The 15,081-nt window shown below is 38.0% G+C and overlaps 2 protein-coding genes across 2 annotated transcripts in view; one reads left to right on the top strand and one right to left on the bottom strand.

Moving 5' to 3' along the window:
• The window catches only part of KLB (klotho beta), a 36,291-nt gene extending 22,376 nt beyond the window's left edge, over nucleotides 1–13,915 (bottom strand). Inside the window, exon 1 of the mRNA XM_027600351.1 lies at nucleotides 13,059–13,915. Within this exon, the coding sequence (XP_027456152.1) occupies nucleotides 13,059–13,883 (825 nt within the window). The 5' untranslated portion in view covers nucleotides 13,884–13,915. The remainder of the gene's footprint in view (nucleotides 1–13,058) is intronic.
• Nucleotides 2,221–2,683, top strand: LOC113925746 (40S ribosomal protein S15a). The gene has a single exon (XM_027600352.1). The coding sequence runs from the start codon at nucleotides 2,244–2,246 to the stop codon at nucleotides 2,634–2,636; it is 393 nt and encodes a 130-aa protein (XP_027456153.1). The 5' UTR covers nucleotides 2,221–2,243; the 3' UTR covers nucleotides 2,637–2,683.
• Nucleotides 13,916–15,081: the final 1,166 nt, after the last annotated feature.

The following is a 15,081-nucleotide window of genomic DNA, read 5'->3' as shown; positions in this document are numbered from 1 at the left end:
TGCTTATATTCTTAAACCATTCGTTTCCAAGAGCCACCCAGGCACCCCTCAAGTTCATGTTTTCTATAGTTGGAATAGCTTGGTAATGATCATATTAAAATTTGTTTTAATGAATTTTCCTCCTATTTTCTTTTCAATCATCATATTTTCAAATGATTCTAACAAATCTTTGCTTGTTATCAGTTTGTACAGTTTCAGGATTTTCCCATGGGAATCATGTAAAAACTAAACTCTAATATATTTGTTTCTTCAAAAACATGGTTTTACTATTATTATAGAATTCTAATTTCAATGATAATATTACTAAATTCAGCTAACGCTTGAGTCAGAATCTAAACCTGGTAACACAGAGGGGGGAAAAAGGTCTAGAATAAAGCTCATAATTAATTAAGTGAATCATCTGTGGGTTTCCCCAGATATTGGAAGGGAGCTCAGAAGAAATCAATAGTAGCAAATTGATGCTTAACTGAAGTTCAATTTCCTTGCCCAAGGAGAACATTTGCATGCCAACTCTGTAGAGGTTGGAATGATATTTTAAGCTTCCTGTTATTATTACATTAACAATTGGGATCCTGTTGGTAATTTTTTCATGCAAAAAGACCATATCTCAGAGTATAATCGAAGCTAAAATGGCCTGGGTGAGTGACTTGAAGCCTTTCCTCAGGATTTAGGAACAAAGAGTTAAAGACAGTCAATATAGAAACCACTCCAGAAGTTACAAATAATACAATTATTACAATAACAAAAATAAGACCTACTAGTTTTAGGCCCTGCAACAAAGGCAGATTTCCCATGAACCAAAGGAAGCTGAAGCCTCAGGACCCCTCACTTGCATGGGTCCCTGTAAAATACTCTAGGTGGGTTGAAAGCCAGGTTGTATTTAGAAGCATTTCTAGGTAAGTATTCCTGATGAATTCCCTAAAGAGACCTCAGAAAAGAAGGAATCTGAACCTCTAAGATTACAGTCATCTGTTGCAATATTTTTCTCATTCCAAATAAATGTTCACTTTTGTACCAACTTTTGTGTCCATAATTTTGGGGGTATTTTTCTCACAGAAAGTCCCCTGGATTGTCTGTCTCAGGTCCATGCACTGTAGAACCATGCCTGGCCTACGAGCTCCTTGAGTTCAGAGACTGTATCTATTTTGTTCACAGTTATACATACAGAAGCCCAGAGAAGAGCCTGGCATAGAATACTTGCTGAAAGAATGCCCACTATGGATCAGCTAGTTAGCTGGTCACCTGACAGACGTTGTGTTAGTAGCACAGCCCCTGCAAAACAGATGTCATTTTTTCCATTTTAGAAAAGAAACTGAAGTTCATAGAGTCTGAACCCTGGTAAAGTTAGGATTTGAACCCAGGCCTCTCTGATCACTTTACTAAACCATCCTGCTTTCTGTATGTCCCATCAGTTCTTTTTTTTTTTTAGATTTTTATTTATGTACTTATCGAGAGAGAGAGAGAGCGAACATGAGATAGAGAGAGAGAGAGAGCACGAGCAGTGGGGAGGAGGAGAGGGAGAAGCAGACTCCCCACTGAGCAGGGAGCCCGACGCAGGGCTCGATCCCAAGACCCTGAGATCATGACCTGAGCCGAAGGCAGACGCTTAACTGACTGAGCCACCCAGGTGCCCCTGTCCCATCAGTTCTAAATTTTGAAGCAGTTGGGGACCATTTGCCATGAACCACAACATACTGTTTTAAAATTATATGTTAAATTCGTTTGTGCTGTACTTGATTATCATTGATTAAAAGAGCTGAATAGTGATAGAATGAAGGTATTGTAGCCTACTCTTGCATGCTGAGGAGAAAATATCTATGCATGTCTGAAATTCAGGATCCTCTAGAAAGGTCAGGGAGGACTTGCTGGAAATTTGGGGTTTTCTGAAAGCCATGTAGTTGTCCAAGTGCCTAGCACAGCAGGGAACACTCGTGTGTAATTCCCTGGGCCTCTTTCCTAGAACCAGCAAATTTGGCATTAGGTATTGTCCTCATTGGTGTCAGAGGCTAAATGAATCCTTAGGGACCATGTCCACACTTGACCGTCTCTTTATACCACTGTGAATGTTTAGACCAAGACAGGAAGGATCTGCTGTGGTTGGATACCATTCCGCACAGCACAATTTTCAAACAAATCACAATTAAAATGGTCCTTAAAGATGAGTGACTTTCATGATCAAATAGAACAGAACAGTGATTAAATTACAGAACCGTATCTTTCCGCCATCTTTCCATGCGGCCATAATGGTGCGCATGAATGTCCTGGCAGATGCTCTCAAGAGCATTAACAATGCTGAGAAGAGAGGCAAACGCCAGGTTCTTATTAGGCCGTGCTCCAAAGTCATCGTCCGGTTTCTCACTGTGATGATGAAGCATGGTTACATTGGCGAATTTGAAATCATTGATGATCACAGAGCGGGGAAGATTGTTGTGAACCTCACGGGCAGGTTAAACAAGTGTGGAGTGATCAGCCCCAGATTTGATGTACAACTGAAAGATCTAGAAAAATGGCAGAATAACCTGCTCCCGTCCCGCCAGTTTGGTTTCATTGTACTGACAACCTCGGCTGGCATCATGGACCATGAAGAAGCAAGACGAAAACACACTGGAGGGAAAATCCTGGGATTCTTTTTCTAGGGATGTAATACATACTTGCAAATAAAATGCCTCAATGGAAAAAAAAATTACAGAACCGTAGAAAAGTAATAATATAAATACTAATAAGAAGTAACACGTATCTAGTGCCAGGTATGCTGGGCACTGTTCTTAGTGCTTCCCATGTACTCTCTCATTTAATCCTCATTTAAGAGGATTAAGGTAGGTACTCTTAGCATTCCCACTTTAGAGGGGAGGAGACCAAGGGGTAGGAAACCTGTCTAGTTTCACAGACTAAGTCAAGCCCATGCTGAATTGCTCTAAGCTCAGTGCTCTTGCCGGCTAAGTAGGGGTGGAGGATGGACCTTGAGGCTACTTGATCCAGTCTTCAAAAATCTTCTGTTTATAGATGAGATGCTGAAGCCCAAGACATAAGTGACCGGCCCAAAGTCTCAGTGGCAAAGCTAGAATTAGAACTAAGTCTTTCAGCTTTCTCAGTCGCTGTCATTTCCAGGACATTAGGCACATTAATTTATATGCCTTTGAAGCACACTTTTACGCCTGAGACCCAGAGGCGATTGAACGGGCGGAGACAATGAGGGGTATGTAGCAGACAAGGCCCAGAAACATGGGGCCTCCACGCTGTGAAAGCCAGGTGACAGTTTTCAGGTGCCATCGACACTCTCAGGAAAGAGGTGAGCTGGGAGTTGGGGCTTTGATTACGCCGTCATCCAGCCTCACCAGCTAGGGCAGCACATCAGTACCCAATCAAACCGAGAATTCACCAGCATTACTTTCTGTTTAATTTTTTTTCCCCTTACAGAAATTGTACACATCAGCAAAAAGAAGTTTCAACAAATCATTTCATCTCTTTCCTTCAACCCACAGCTACTATGATGTCCTTTTCTTCACTCTTCATTCATTCACATTGACTAATTGCTTAAATTCAAGTCTATAAACATTTAACAAACACAAGGCACTTTGGCAGGCGTTCAGGAAAAAAAAAAACACTGACATTAACAAAGACAAAAAACACCAACAAGTTGGCTTCTGCCTTCAGATGAACTATAACCTCCAATAGGAAAGAGAAGCACAGGTATATAAGTAGGTAAAAGCAGAATACTTTTGCATTTCAATTAATCAGAGATGATCATCAAAGCTTAATGTAATAATATGGTGCAAATTTTGTAAAAGAAGTGACTATACGTATGTGTTCATATACACATAGAAAAGAACTTGGACACTGAATAAGCTGCTAACAGTTGTTAATCCCGGCCGGGGTATGGGGTTGGGGAGTAAGGAAAAAGGAGAGTGTTCATTTTTGACTTTATGTCTTTCTGTATTGTTTGAGTGTTTTGTAGTAAAAATGCATTATTTCTGTAGTTTATTTAAGATTTTATTTATTTATTTGTCAGAGGGAGAAGCAGGCTTCCTGCTGAGCAAGGAGCCCGACGCGGGACTTTTTCCCAGGACCGGAGCCGAAAGCTGACCAACTGAGCTGCCCAGGTGTCCCTATTTTTATAATTTAAAAAAGTCAAGAGAATTGGTTGAAACAAACGGTTTCTGTCAGCTAATTTGTTTGTTGTATGCTGTTACCCTTTAGTTTCTCCAATTTCCAAAAATGTCAAAGGAAAAAACAGAAACTTAAAAAGTTGTTATTCTAGATTTCATTATCTATTAAAGAATGCCTTTTGGGGGCGCCAGGGTGGTTCAGTCGGTTAAGCATCTGTCTGCCTTCGGCTCAGGTCATGATGCCAGGGTCCTGGGATCGAGCCCCGCATCGCATCATCGGGCTCCCTGCTCAGTGGGGCGCCTGCTTCTCCCTCTCCCTGCCGCTCCCCCTGCTTGTAATCTTTCTCTGTCAAATAAATACATAAAATCTTTTAAAAAGGATGCCTTTTTACTCCATAATAGTATGTTGATATTCAAAGGGAAGAGCAGGAGACATACAATACATACATGATTAACATGAAAGAAGAACGATAGCGGTAACCTCTAGCCCTCTTTTTAAAGACTCAGTCACATAATCTCTGGTCAAGATATGACGCTATGAGGAACCCATCAGTATACTGCCCCCAATACTAAAGATCTGGTTTTCCCGGGCCACAAGATGTCCCCCAAACATTTTCAGGTAGATCACCCAGGAACCACTTTAATTACTTCCGTGATTCACTCTTTCCTGGTGGGTAAGTTAGAAGTTTCGGATCTTTTCTCGGCCTTCCTACTACTTTTCAGCAACAGAATCCTTCATTCATGTTCAATGGTTTAATGACTCCCTCTTCTTTAAACAGACTAAATGAGTTTTGAGTTTTCTCAGTAATATTTTTCATATGCAATTAATTTTTTATATACAATTTTTATATACAATTAAATGGCTTATTTTACTCTACAAGTGAATGTAAAGTTTTCCTCGGTTCATTTCTTGCAGCATTATCTAGCACTGCTTCCATTGCTTGCAGTATTTTCTGATCCTTAGTTGGGCCGAATTTTCCACGTATGAGAGTGTCTGTAACAAATCAAGCTGTTTAAATAAGATCACAATGTTATTCTCTGAACATGTATAATTATATTTATTTAAACTCTTGTTAATCATTCACTGATGTATAACTTTTTCTACTTAATGATTAGAAAAAAGTAAATATTGCTCTCTTGAAGGTTTTAGAATACCAATTGTCTTCTATAAATAGGTTTTTTTTTTTTTTTTTTTTTACAGGACTCACATCTAACAATGGTATTTTGGTTATAGAAACTGTCTTTGGCAATTCTTACCCACAAGCAGTTTTATCTTTTTATTCAAATTTGATTAGAAACCCGCTAAGGATGTTAATCTTAACTTGTTGGATCCATTATTTCCGTATTGTTAGAGGTGTCTTAGATCCTAAGGGAGATGAATTGGGATTATAAAATAGGTATCATGGATTGGCTAATTCAATGAATAATTGTGTTAACATTTATTTAAACTTCAGATGGTTTTGCTAAGGACACACACATATGATTGAACATTACTTTAACGGGACACTAAAGTTGTGAGCAAGTAAATCTTTAGAATCCTGGGGACACATGGGAAACCTCATGGTTCATGTATGAGTCAGGGATAAATTGTTCATAGATTTTGTGGACAAATAAAACATGTCGATGGATGGTTCTGGTCTTTAAATAGGCAAAGTGAAGTTAAACATCTGTGAGTCAGCATCGATGCAAGTGCCTTCCATGGGCTTCAAGATGGTAAATTGTTCTTTTTCACTGAAGCTAGGTAGCTGATTCATGTCATCAAACCTTGTTAGCTTGGATTCGGATGGGTAAGATTTGAATTTTGGCTCAGACAACTACTATGGAGTAAAAAAAACCAAACAAACACATACAGCTGCATAACCCCAGGGAAATTTCTCTGGGCTTCGGCATCATCAGTGTGAAATGGCTATGAGAGTAGCCTACTTAGCAGAGTCGATGTGCAAATTAAATGATATAATATGTGAAACTAGTACAGTTGTGGTATGCAATATTCTTCTTATAATAATAATTATTCGGAGTAGTATGATGGGATGTCAAACGGTTATCTGCAGCAATTGCCTCAATCCTCCACTTTAAGAATGAAGACCCGTCTCTGTCCTTTCTCCCCACCCCACCCCGATTCTGTGTCCTTTTTTTTGGGTTTGTTTTGTGTGGGAGAGGAAAGTGGTGGAAGGTAGCAAGTAATCAGGCTTTTTTCTTTTTAACTCTTTTTCTGTCCTTCATTGGCAAAGAAGCTTGGGTTAGTTTTTTAACCACAGATTTAGCACAAATTAATTTTGGTTTACTGTTGTCTTGTAACCCAATTTTAACAAGGTGGTTTTTAAACATTCCTTTATTTTTCTCATGGAAAAAAAAATCATTTCAGATGATCGTTGGAGATTTTTGTTTCTGTCTGATCAAGCTAAAGAAGGCTCCTGCTAGTATTTCCATTTCAAATATATCACCCTTACTCTTCAAGCTGTTGGTGGGGGTTTGGGCAGAAGAGGTTTAAAAATGACATTTAATCTACTTAAATGTGCCTGTGAAACACCAAAGCCCTCTTGTTCAAGAAAGCCATTACGGGGACGCCTGGGTGGCTCAGATGGTTAAGCGTCTGTCTTCAGCTCAGGTCATGATCCCAGGGTCCTGGGATCGAGCCCCAGGTCAGGCTCCTGGCTCAGCGGGGAGCCTGCTTCTCCTTCTCCCCCTACCTCTCCCCTTCTCCCCCTACCTCTCCCCTTCTCATGCTCTCTTTCTCTCTGTATCTCTGTCTCAAATGAGTAAATAAAATCTTAAGAAAAAAAAAAAAAAGAAAGCAGTTGCAGCATCCTGTTGGCAAAGAAGTCTTGGCTATTAATCATGTGAATGGTGGCTTTTTCACATCATAGCTGGTGTGTGTGTGTGTGTGTGTGTGTGTGTGTGTGTGTGTGTGTGTGTGTGTGTGAAATCCAATTTTATTCAATTGCAGCTTTAAATCCTTTCTAGGACAAGGTAGATCTTCCTTAAGTAGAAAATAATCAATTGAATTATTTATTGAATACTTAACACACACCCAGCCTGGTGTGAGCTTCTCTGAGGGAATGATGCCAAGAAATGTTAAGACACCCTTCCTCAAAGAGGTAGAAAAACAGGGAATAAATCAAGTCATATCCGAGGCTCAAGAACAAGTTGGTGAGTCCTCGACCTTGAGCAGAGTTTCCCAACATTTCTTGTCCTGAAAGCCTCTTTCACAGTATTAAGCAATCTCTTGAACTCTTGAGGAATTTGAAAAATAATTTCATCATTTTTGTGTGATATACAAAAAAGTGTTGACATATTTTATTTTATATAAGGCTATTTTATTAAAAATTTTATTGATAAGTTCATTTTAAATAAATTGAAAATATTCACAAAATAAATTATGGATGTTTAAGATGCTCATACACATACACATAAATATTGGCGTTTTCCCATTTAATAGTCTTACATTATTCAAATTATTTTAATTACATAAGTAAAAGCATTTTATGACACATTTTAAAATGGCGCACTGTATTTGGCTTTAGGACCAAATGTCGTTTAAAAATGACATTTAATCTATGTAGTAACATGGTGTTTTCCAAGTCTGATACACCTACCTCTTTTTGCATGGGAGATGACATTAGGTGTAACAAAGATGAAATTTTTTGTTTTAAATGTTACATATTTATTTTAAGGGTATTTGACTGGTCTCATGTATTGTAGGAATAAAATTTCCTTTCAAAATAAACATTTTAAAGAAAAACATTTTAGTAAATAATGATACACATGACACTTGGATATGCAAACAAACCAAAAAACAAAACAAAACAACCCAGCAAAAAAAAACAACATGAAGTAATGCACAAAAAAGCAAAATTTGTGAAACACGATGTTGTGGCATCAAAAATGGATAAAAATTGCTTACATTTGTTTGAATCCTTGAACTTTGCTTTTTAAAAGGTACAAGCTTTCAAAAAGTACGGTTAGTGTTTTGTTCACAAATAACTCTATGAGAGAAACCATTTGGGGCAGCTCTTACAAGTATTTCACAAATAATGCTGAGCTAGTAGGGGCAGTTCTATTCTCAATGTGTGAAAAGCCAAACCAGATATAAACTAATTTAGAATTTATCTATGCAACTTACAGTTGTGGTGAAAATCTTGAGGCAATTTTCTAAAATCAAGGCAACTGGGCCCTTGGGTGGCTCAGTTGGTTAAGCAAACTGCCTTCGGCTCAGGTCATGATCTTGGAGTCCTGGGATCGAGTCCCGCATCGGGATTCCCGCTCAGCAGGGAGTCTGCTTCTCCCCCTCTGACCCTCTCCCCTCTCAGGCTCTCTATCTCATTCTCTCTCTCAAATAAATAAATAAAATCTTAAAAAAAAAATAAAATCGAGGCAACTTTATTAGGTCCCTCATACTAGTTATATTTCAACGTCCTTGATCTTTATGCTTCATGTCTCCAGCCAGTTGTCTATTATAGGTTTATATCAGTGGTTTTCAGGAGAGGAATTTTGCCTCCCACTTGCTGGGGACATTTGGCAATGTCTGGAGACAGTTTTGGTGTCATAACCCTGGGGACAAGGGTGTTACTATCATCTAGCGCGGAGAAGTCAGGGATACGGCTAAACATTCTACAATGCACGGAACACCCCACCACAAAAAAGAATTATTTGGCCCAAAGTGTCAATAGTACTGAGGTTGCAAAATACTGATACCATGTAAACAGTACATGTCTGTGAAAGATAAAAATTAAAAGCAATGGGCGCCTGGATGGCTCAGTCGTTAAGCGTCTGCCTTCGGCTCAGGTCATGGTCCCAGGGTCCTGGGATCGAGCCCCACATCGGGCTCCCTGTTCGGCGGGAAGCCTGCTTCTCCCTCTCCCCCTCCCTCTGCTTGTGTTCCCTCTCTCTCTGTGTCTCTCTCTGTCAAATAAATAAATAAAATCTTTAAAAAAAATTAAAAGCAATGCAGTCAAAACTATCATGGAAGCTATTTTGTGGGGTAATAAACTGAATGACTTACCCTCTTACAAGCAAACTCATCTTCCCCAACCTCTGTGCATGGTTACTCAGAGGCTCTCAGATGTTCCCTTTTAAGGGGGAGGGGAACCTACAAATTTAAATTATCATGCATATTTATTGACTTAAAAATAGAAAGAAAATGGACACCTTAACTGCCTTTACTAATGTGAAACCCTAGGGCTTTGCTGATCTGAAGACTGACAGCAATAGGCCACACAGGCTGGAGTCTGTCTCTGGGATTTTAAAAACTGAACTTGAAAGAGAGAAATCTTTCCTCTACAAAAGAGAGAATGATGTCAACCCCCAAGAAGAAAAGGACATGAGAGATCGAGATAAAGGGCCACTGACAGTGTCCTCATTACTGGGCCCATTCATCCCCGTGATTTGGTTACTGAGCCAGAAGATTGTTCATTTTTGCCTAAGCCAACTTGAAATAGGCTTCTGTCACTCACAACCAAAAAGTTCGGACTAACATACCAGTGGATCAACATAGGCAATATTTCAAGAATCAGCAATAATGCAATGAAATATGAATTTTGAACTTGAGATTGGTTCTTTGATTGCAAAATTTAAGATAGAAATCCTAAACCACTCACTCAACAAACCTTTCTACCTAGCATGTACCTAATATGTTGTGCTCACTGCTGGAAATACAAAGACAAAGAATAGTCTCTCCTTTCAAGGAGCTCTCAGTCTACTTGGGGAGACAGAAGTGTTCCATACGGTATGAGTGCTATGGTAGAAGCAAGCACATCTCATACTGGGACCCCTTAGGAGGGACACTAGCCCTAACAGGTTAAGAATAACTTAGAGGTGGTGACTGCCTAAGCTGAGTCTTAAAGGACATGAGATGGGTAAAGTAGGGTGTACAAAGGGCATTCTCACTGGAGAGAATGATAGCGATGGCGAGGTAAAACCAAAACACTTCTAGTCATGCATTATAATGGAGCATGGTGTGCAATGGGTTGGCATTACTGATGGACACGGGAGAGTGGCCAGGAAGGAGGCTGGAATGGAGGCCAGGGGTTGTGGGTTGGGTATCTTGGTGAAAAATCAGGACTTTAGTCCCAAAAGCTTTGGAGAGCCATTTACTGGATTTTACGCAGGGCAGGAACATGATGCATGTTAGAAATAATCACTCTGTGGTAAAACAGAGATGATAATCGTGGGTACCTGGCAAGGTTGTTGTCAAAATTGCAGATAATATTTAAAGCCATGATTACCATGCTTAGAAATGGCCAAGTTAAAAAATGTACTCTCTTTCTGTTCCAAATACTGGCTCAAAACTCAGAGTGGAGCATCCATTAGTAGGTATGATTAGGGCAGTTTTTGTTTTGTTTTGTTTTTTGTTTTTTTCACCTGAGGCTTAGATTCAGTGTAAGGTAATCAACCAAATCTGCAATAAAGTTGGGATTTAAATCCCGGGTCAGTCTCAGGACTGGCTAGGCCATTCAGGTTTCCTCCAAACCAGGATACTGCCGACCGATATGGAGTTTTCAAGATTATCCTGGAACTAGAAAGACTCCAATAGCCACTATGAAATCTTTTCAGTGTCTGAGGACTGGGGAATAAAGTGAATTGAATTTTATATTAGGCTTTTTTAACTCAGGAAATTGTGTGAACTTGGACTAAATACAAATCCTCAAGAATGCTGCTTCTGGGTCACAGGTGGCAAAATAAGGAAGAAATAACCTCATTGCAACATAAAATATCAAATTAATCCTGTCCATGTTAAAGGAAGAACAGAGAAGGAACAAGTGGGAAAAATGAGTTCACATCAGGCTACGAAACCATTGCAAGATTCTTTCTGGAGTTATACGTCCCTGGGCTAAGAAGCTTATTTCACTTTCTGACTGATTTCAAGGGACCCCTTACACTCCTTTTTTGGTGAGTGATTTAGAAATTTTAAAGAGATAGAAGAAATTATTTGGGAAAGACACTAATTAAAAATGTAATCCCTCAATTTAAAACAATAAAATTTATTTCACTATCAGAGAGTGCTAATTTTGTGTTAAAGGCAGAGTTTATCTTGAATTAGGAGAAAATGAAAAAACATCTGAAAATACAGCATTTTATATGCTAAGATTGAAAGCAATGCCTATTTGTTAGTTACAACTTCTTCCTGTGTATTTTTTTTATCAGATAGCCAGTTTTCAAGGCTTTAAAATAACCACTAAAATATATTGCTCATGAAAATTCCAATTGTTAACATTTTTCCAGGTAACTGAAAACTTTTCAACAATTGAGAACATTTTTCTTTATAAGAAGGTTAAATAAACATATATGTACATGTATTTGCCTATTTAACTTTAAAAAGACTATATAAAAGACCACCAACAGTAGCTTCCTCGAGGTTGAAATTGTCAGGTAGAGAGGGAGAGAGGAATTTAACTTTTTCACTTTATACCCTCTGGTACCATCTGATGTTTCTCAATCTACACAAGCATGTAGTATATATGAATGCATACATTTTAATAATTTAAATAACTAGATAGAAGGAATATTTTTCTAACTTATATATGCATAATCTTCATAGTAAATAACTATAAGTTTTCTCCCCTTTAAGGTCCTACTTGCCAAATCACAGTACACCCTCACGTTAATCATATGTTCTATAGACAACTCTAATCAAAGGTATGTAAATGACCTTGAACTCATAACGCAATCTGTTTACTGCAAAGGCAGATGTGACTGAACCATAGTACAACACACATGTATAATAGCCCAGAAAGTTCAAAAAGAAAAGAAGGGTGGGTAGATATTTTTGTATGTGCAAATTTAGACACGGAGTAATTTTATGTTCCTATACATTTTTTCTACTTCTACACATTTCACATTTGATTATCAAAAATCAAATTACTCCTCCTAACACATTATGAAACACTACTAATAAAGTGTCTTCATTTTCAAAATGTAACAGGTGTCCAGAGTAATTTATTTTCCCCAAGGAAACTGTTTGGCTCAAGAAGTTTAACCTGAGTCTAGATATTAGCTTCAATGTGAAGTGAAGTCTCTTTAAAATCCCTGAAAGATTGCTCTTTTAAAAACATTCTTAATAAAGACATTCGGTGTTTAATTATGTTGTCCTTTATAAATTAATTCATTTAATCCCACTTAGCTTCAGTTTCCTTATCTTTAAAAGGGGGATACTAATAGGACCTAGTTCATAAAGTTATGATGAGGATTAAATGTGATAATGCACACAGAATGCTTAGTATAGTCTGTGGTACATAGTAAGCATCCAACCAATATTTGCTATTATTTTGCTTACATTTTCACCATTGTTTTAGTAATTTTAACATCTTTCAACATTAACTCCAGTTCTTAAAACATACTGAGTACCGCATGTTCTTCCCAGTTTTTATATTACTAGTTTAATTTTAACTCTTAGAACAGTTAGCCTCATCTTTTCTGCCATGTAACAGATAAAACCAACTGTGAAATACATTTATCTCAATTCCTATATTTAATATGTATCAGTTAGTTAACATGTCTTTAGCTTATTATTGCTAAGTATCACGAAGAATAGCAATACAAACAACAAATGGTGATTAGAAAAGGTCATGCCATAAAAAAATTCTGAAATGGCTGCACATTGTCAGAAAAAGTTTTCAGCAATTAGATTTCTAAAGTACTGGTTTTTCACCGAATGAAAGTAAACTCATATTCTCACACTCTAATGTATACTTGTAGATTTTAAGAGTTAAAAAATTGTAAAATCGCGACCTTGAAGGAAAATAATTGGCTTAATACATTATCAAGAGCTCAGACAAATAAAACACGACCTGAAGGGTGAAATTTGAGGCTAGAGCTTGTGAGTTAGACTACAATTAGTTGAGTTGATATCAATAAAAAGAATTGTTTAAACACAAGATACATTTCTTAGTGTTTCTTTTTAACTCCTGCTCCTTAACATTCTGAAGCTATTACAGGAAGCCAGCCGTACAGTACCTTGATTAGGTTGTGTCCCACAGTGTAGACAGCTGCTAAGTTTCCCCTCTCTCCAGGCGCGTGCATACCTGTCCCATACCCATGCCAAGCAACTAGATATGGATTGTGAATTGTAATCCAATATTTGACACGGTCCCCAAACATCTGGAAACAGTAGGTGGCATAGTCATTGAAGATATCTGTTATGGTTTCATTTTTCCAACCCCCATATTTTTCTTGTAGCGCCAGAGGCAAATCCCAATGGTATAAAGTCACCACAGGTTCAATGTTCCTAAGTACTAAAGCATCGAGAAGAGTATTGTAGTACTGGAGACCTTTTGCATTGGCAACTGCTGCTATCCCATCGGGGAAAAGCCTTGGCCAGGAAATTGAGAATTGATAAAAAGAAACTCCGATAAAATCCAGGGCTGATAAGTCTTTTTCCAGAAAAATGTAACTGTCACTGGAACTATTCATGCTGTTGACATTTTGAAGGTGTGTTTGGATGAAATGATCCCAGATAGAGGGTCCTTTTCCATCTGTCTTCCAATTCCCTTCCACTTGAAATGCTCCAGTCCCAACGCCCCAGAAAAAGTTTTTAGGAAAAGTGTCGTAGAGAAACAGCTGACTTTCATTTACCGGACTAAAATGAGGAGTTTTAGACCATATAGCTCTTCCGTCTCCAGTGAATCCAGTAACAGCTCTTAGGAGAATAAATGCCGACAGGATGACAGATCTTTGCAGCCCGCGGTTGCACATTGTTTTCCTATAGTGTGTGTTTCTTTCATCCGTGCTGAGGAAAATCCATTCATTCCCTGGAGATCCAGCCGCACAGCCTGGCTTCATTTGGTACTAACTGCTCGCCTGTCTTATCATCGCTTCAGTAACAGCTTGTGATTGTAAAGCTCTGTCAATGATTAGCTTGAACTGTGAGACTTAGGATGGGTCATGGAGAGCAACGTAATTTGAGGGAGGTTTCCTTCCCTCTTACTATGGGAAAAATGATATGAAAAACACATCACCCATAGTAGTCTGAATGCGTAACTAAAATGTAGATAAACAATGAAAAATGCCGTATTCCCTCTGGAGCCTTTCATATGGACCCAAATCTTTTCTGAATGTTGGAACGTTACTGAATAAAGTTTATACCTTTTCTATGTTCCTAGTTTTTGAGTGGTGATTTTATTATTTCACGTTTCAGGAGAAGCAAAACAAATAAGTAGCATTCCTATATGCCGATAACCCAGAATTAGAAAATACAATAAGGTGTTACACCTCCACAGAAATTATAACACATCTAAGAATAATCTTACCAAATGCTACCCATGTTAAGACAATTATAAAAATGTATTGATAAATTTGAGAGAAATGAATGAAGAAGTATATAGCACTTTCTGGGTGGAAACACTGAATATTTTCCCATTTAATTTAGACATTTAAATGCACTTTCAACCTAAATCCTCTCATCCCAAATTTGAGTCCAACAAAATTACTGAGAAGGTTCACTTGACAAATAGTCAATATTTACCAATAAAAAAAAAGAAAAAACCCTGAAAAAGAAAATAGTGAAGGCATAGAGTACCTTTAGATATGAAAACATAAAAAAAAAAAAAGCACAACTTAAACAGCATAATTCTGGAATAAGAAGAAAGAGAAGGAAAATACTGTACAGAATCCATAGCCTCCAGACAACTTTCTAAAAATTTAATCTTTTAAATATCTGAAGTATCCCATACTAATGAAAGGCAGAGTGGCTAATAGTTTGGCCTCTGGAATCAGACTGCGGGTAGATTTAAATATAGCTGTATGACTAGGGACAAGTTACTTAACCGTTCTGCACCCCAGTTTCCTGTTAAGTAAGACAAGGAGCAATACTGGCATCTACTGCATGGATGATTGTGAGAATTAAGTGAGTTAATATAGGTAAAGCACTTAGAAGAGACACTGACCCATAATCAGTGCCCAATAAACATTCTTATTTCTATGTGAAAAGGAAGGATTATTCAGAAAGTGATGCCAAGATTCAGCATAAAAGATGCTATAT

The sequence above is a fragment of the Zalophus californianus genome, chromosome 2 (genome assembly GCF_009762305.2).
Source record: "Zalophus californianus isolate mZalCal1 chromosome 2, mZalCal1.pri.v2, whole genome shotgun sequence".
In the NCBI taxonomy this organism is placed as follows: Eukaryota; Metazoa; Chordata; class Mammalia; order Carnivora; family Otariidae; genus Zalophus; species Zalophus californianus.
Note: the sequence above shows the minus strand (reverse complement) of the source record. Positions and strands in the feature narration are given on the sequence as shown.

Bases quoted from the DNA above. Each gene is read 5' to 3' on its own strand.
- LOC113925746 (XM_027600352.1), top strand. From the start codon at position 2,244: ATGGTGCGCATGAATGTCCTGGCAGATGCTCTCAAGAGCATTAACAAT.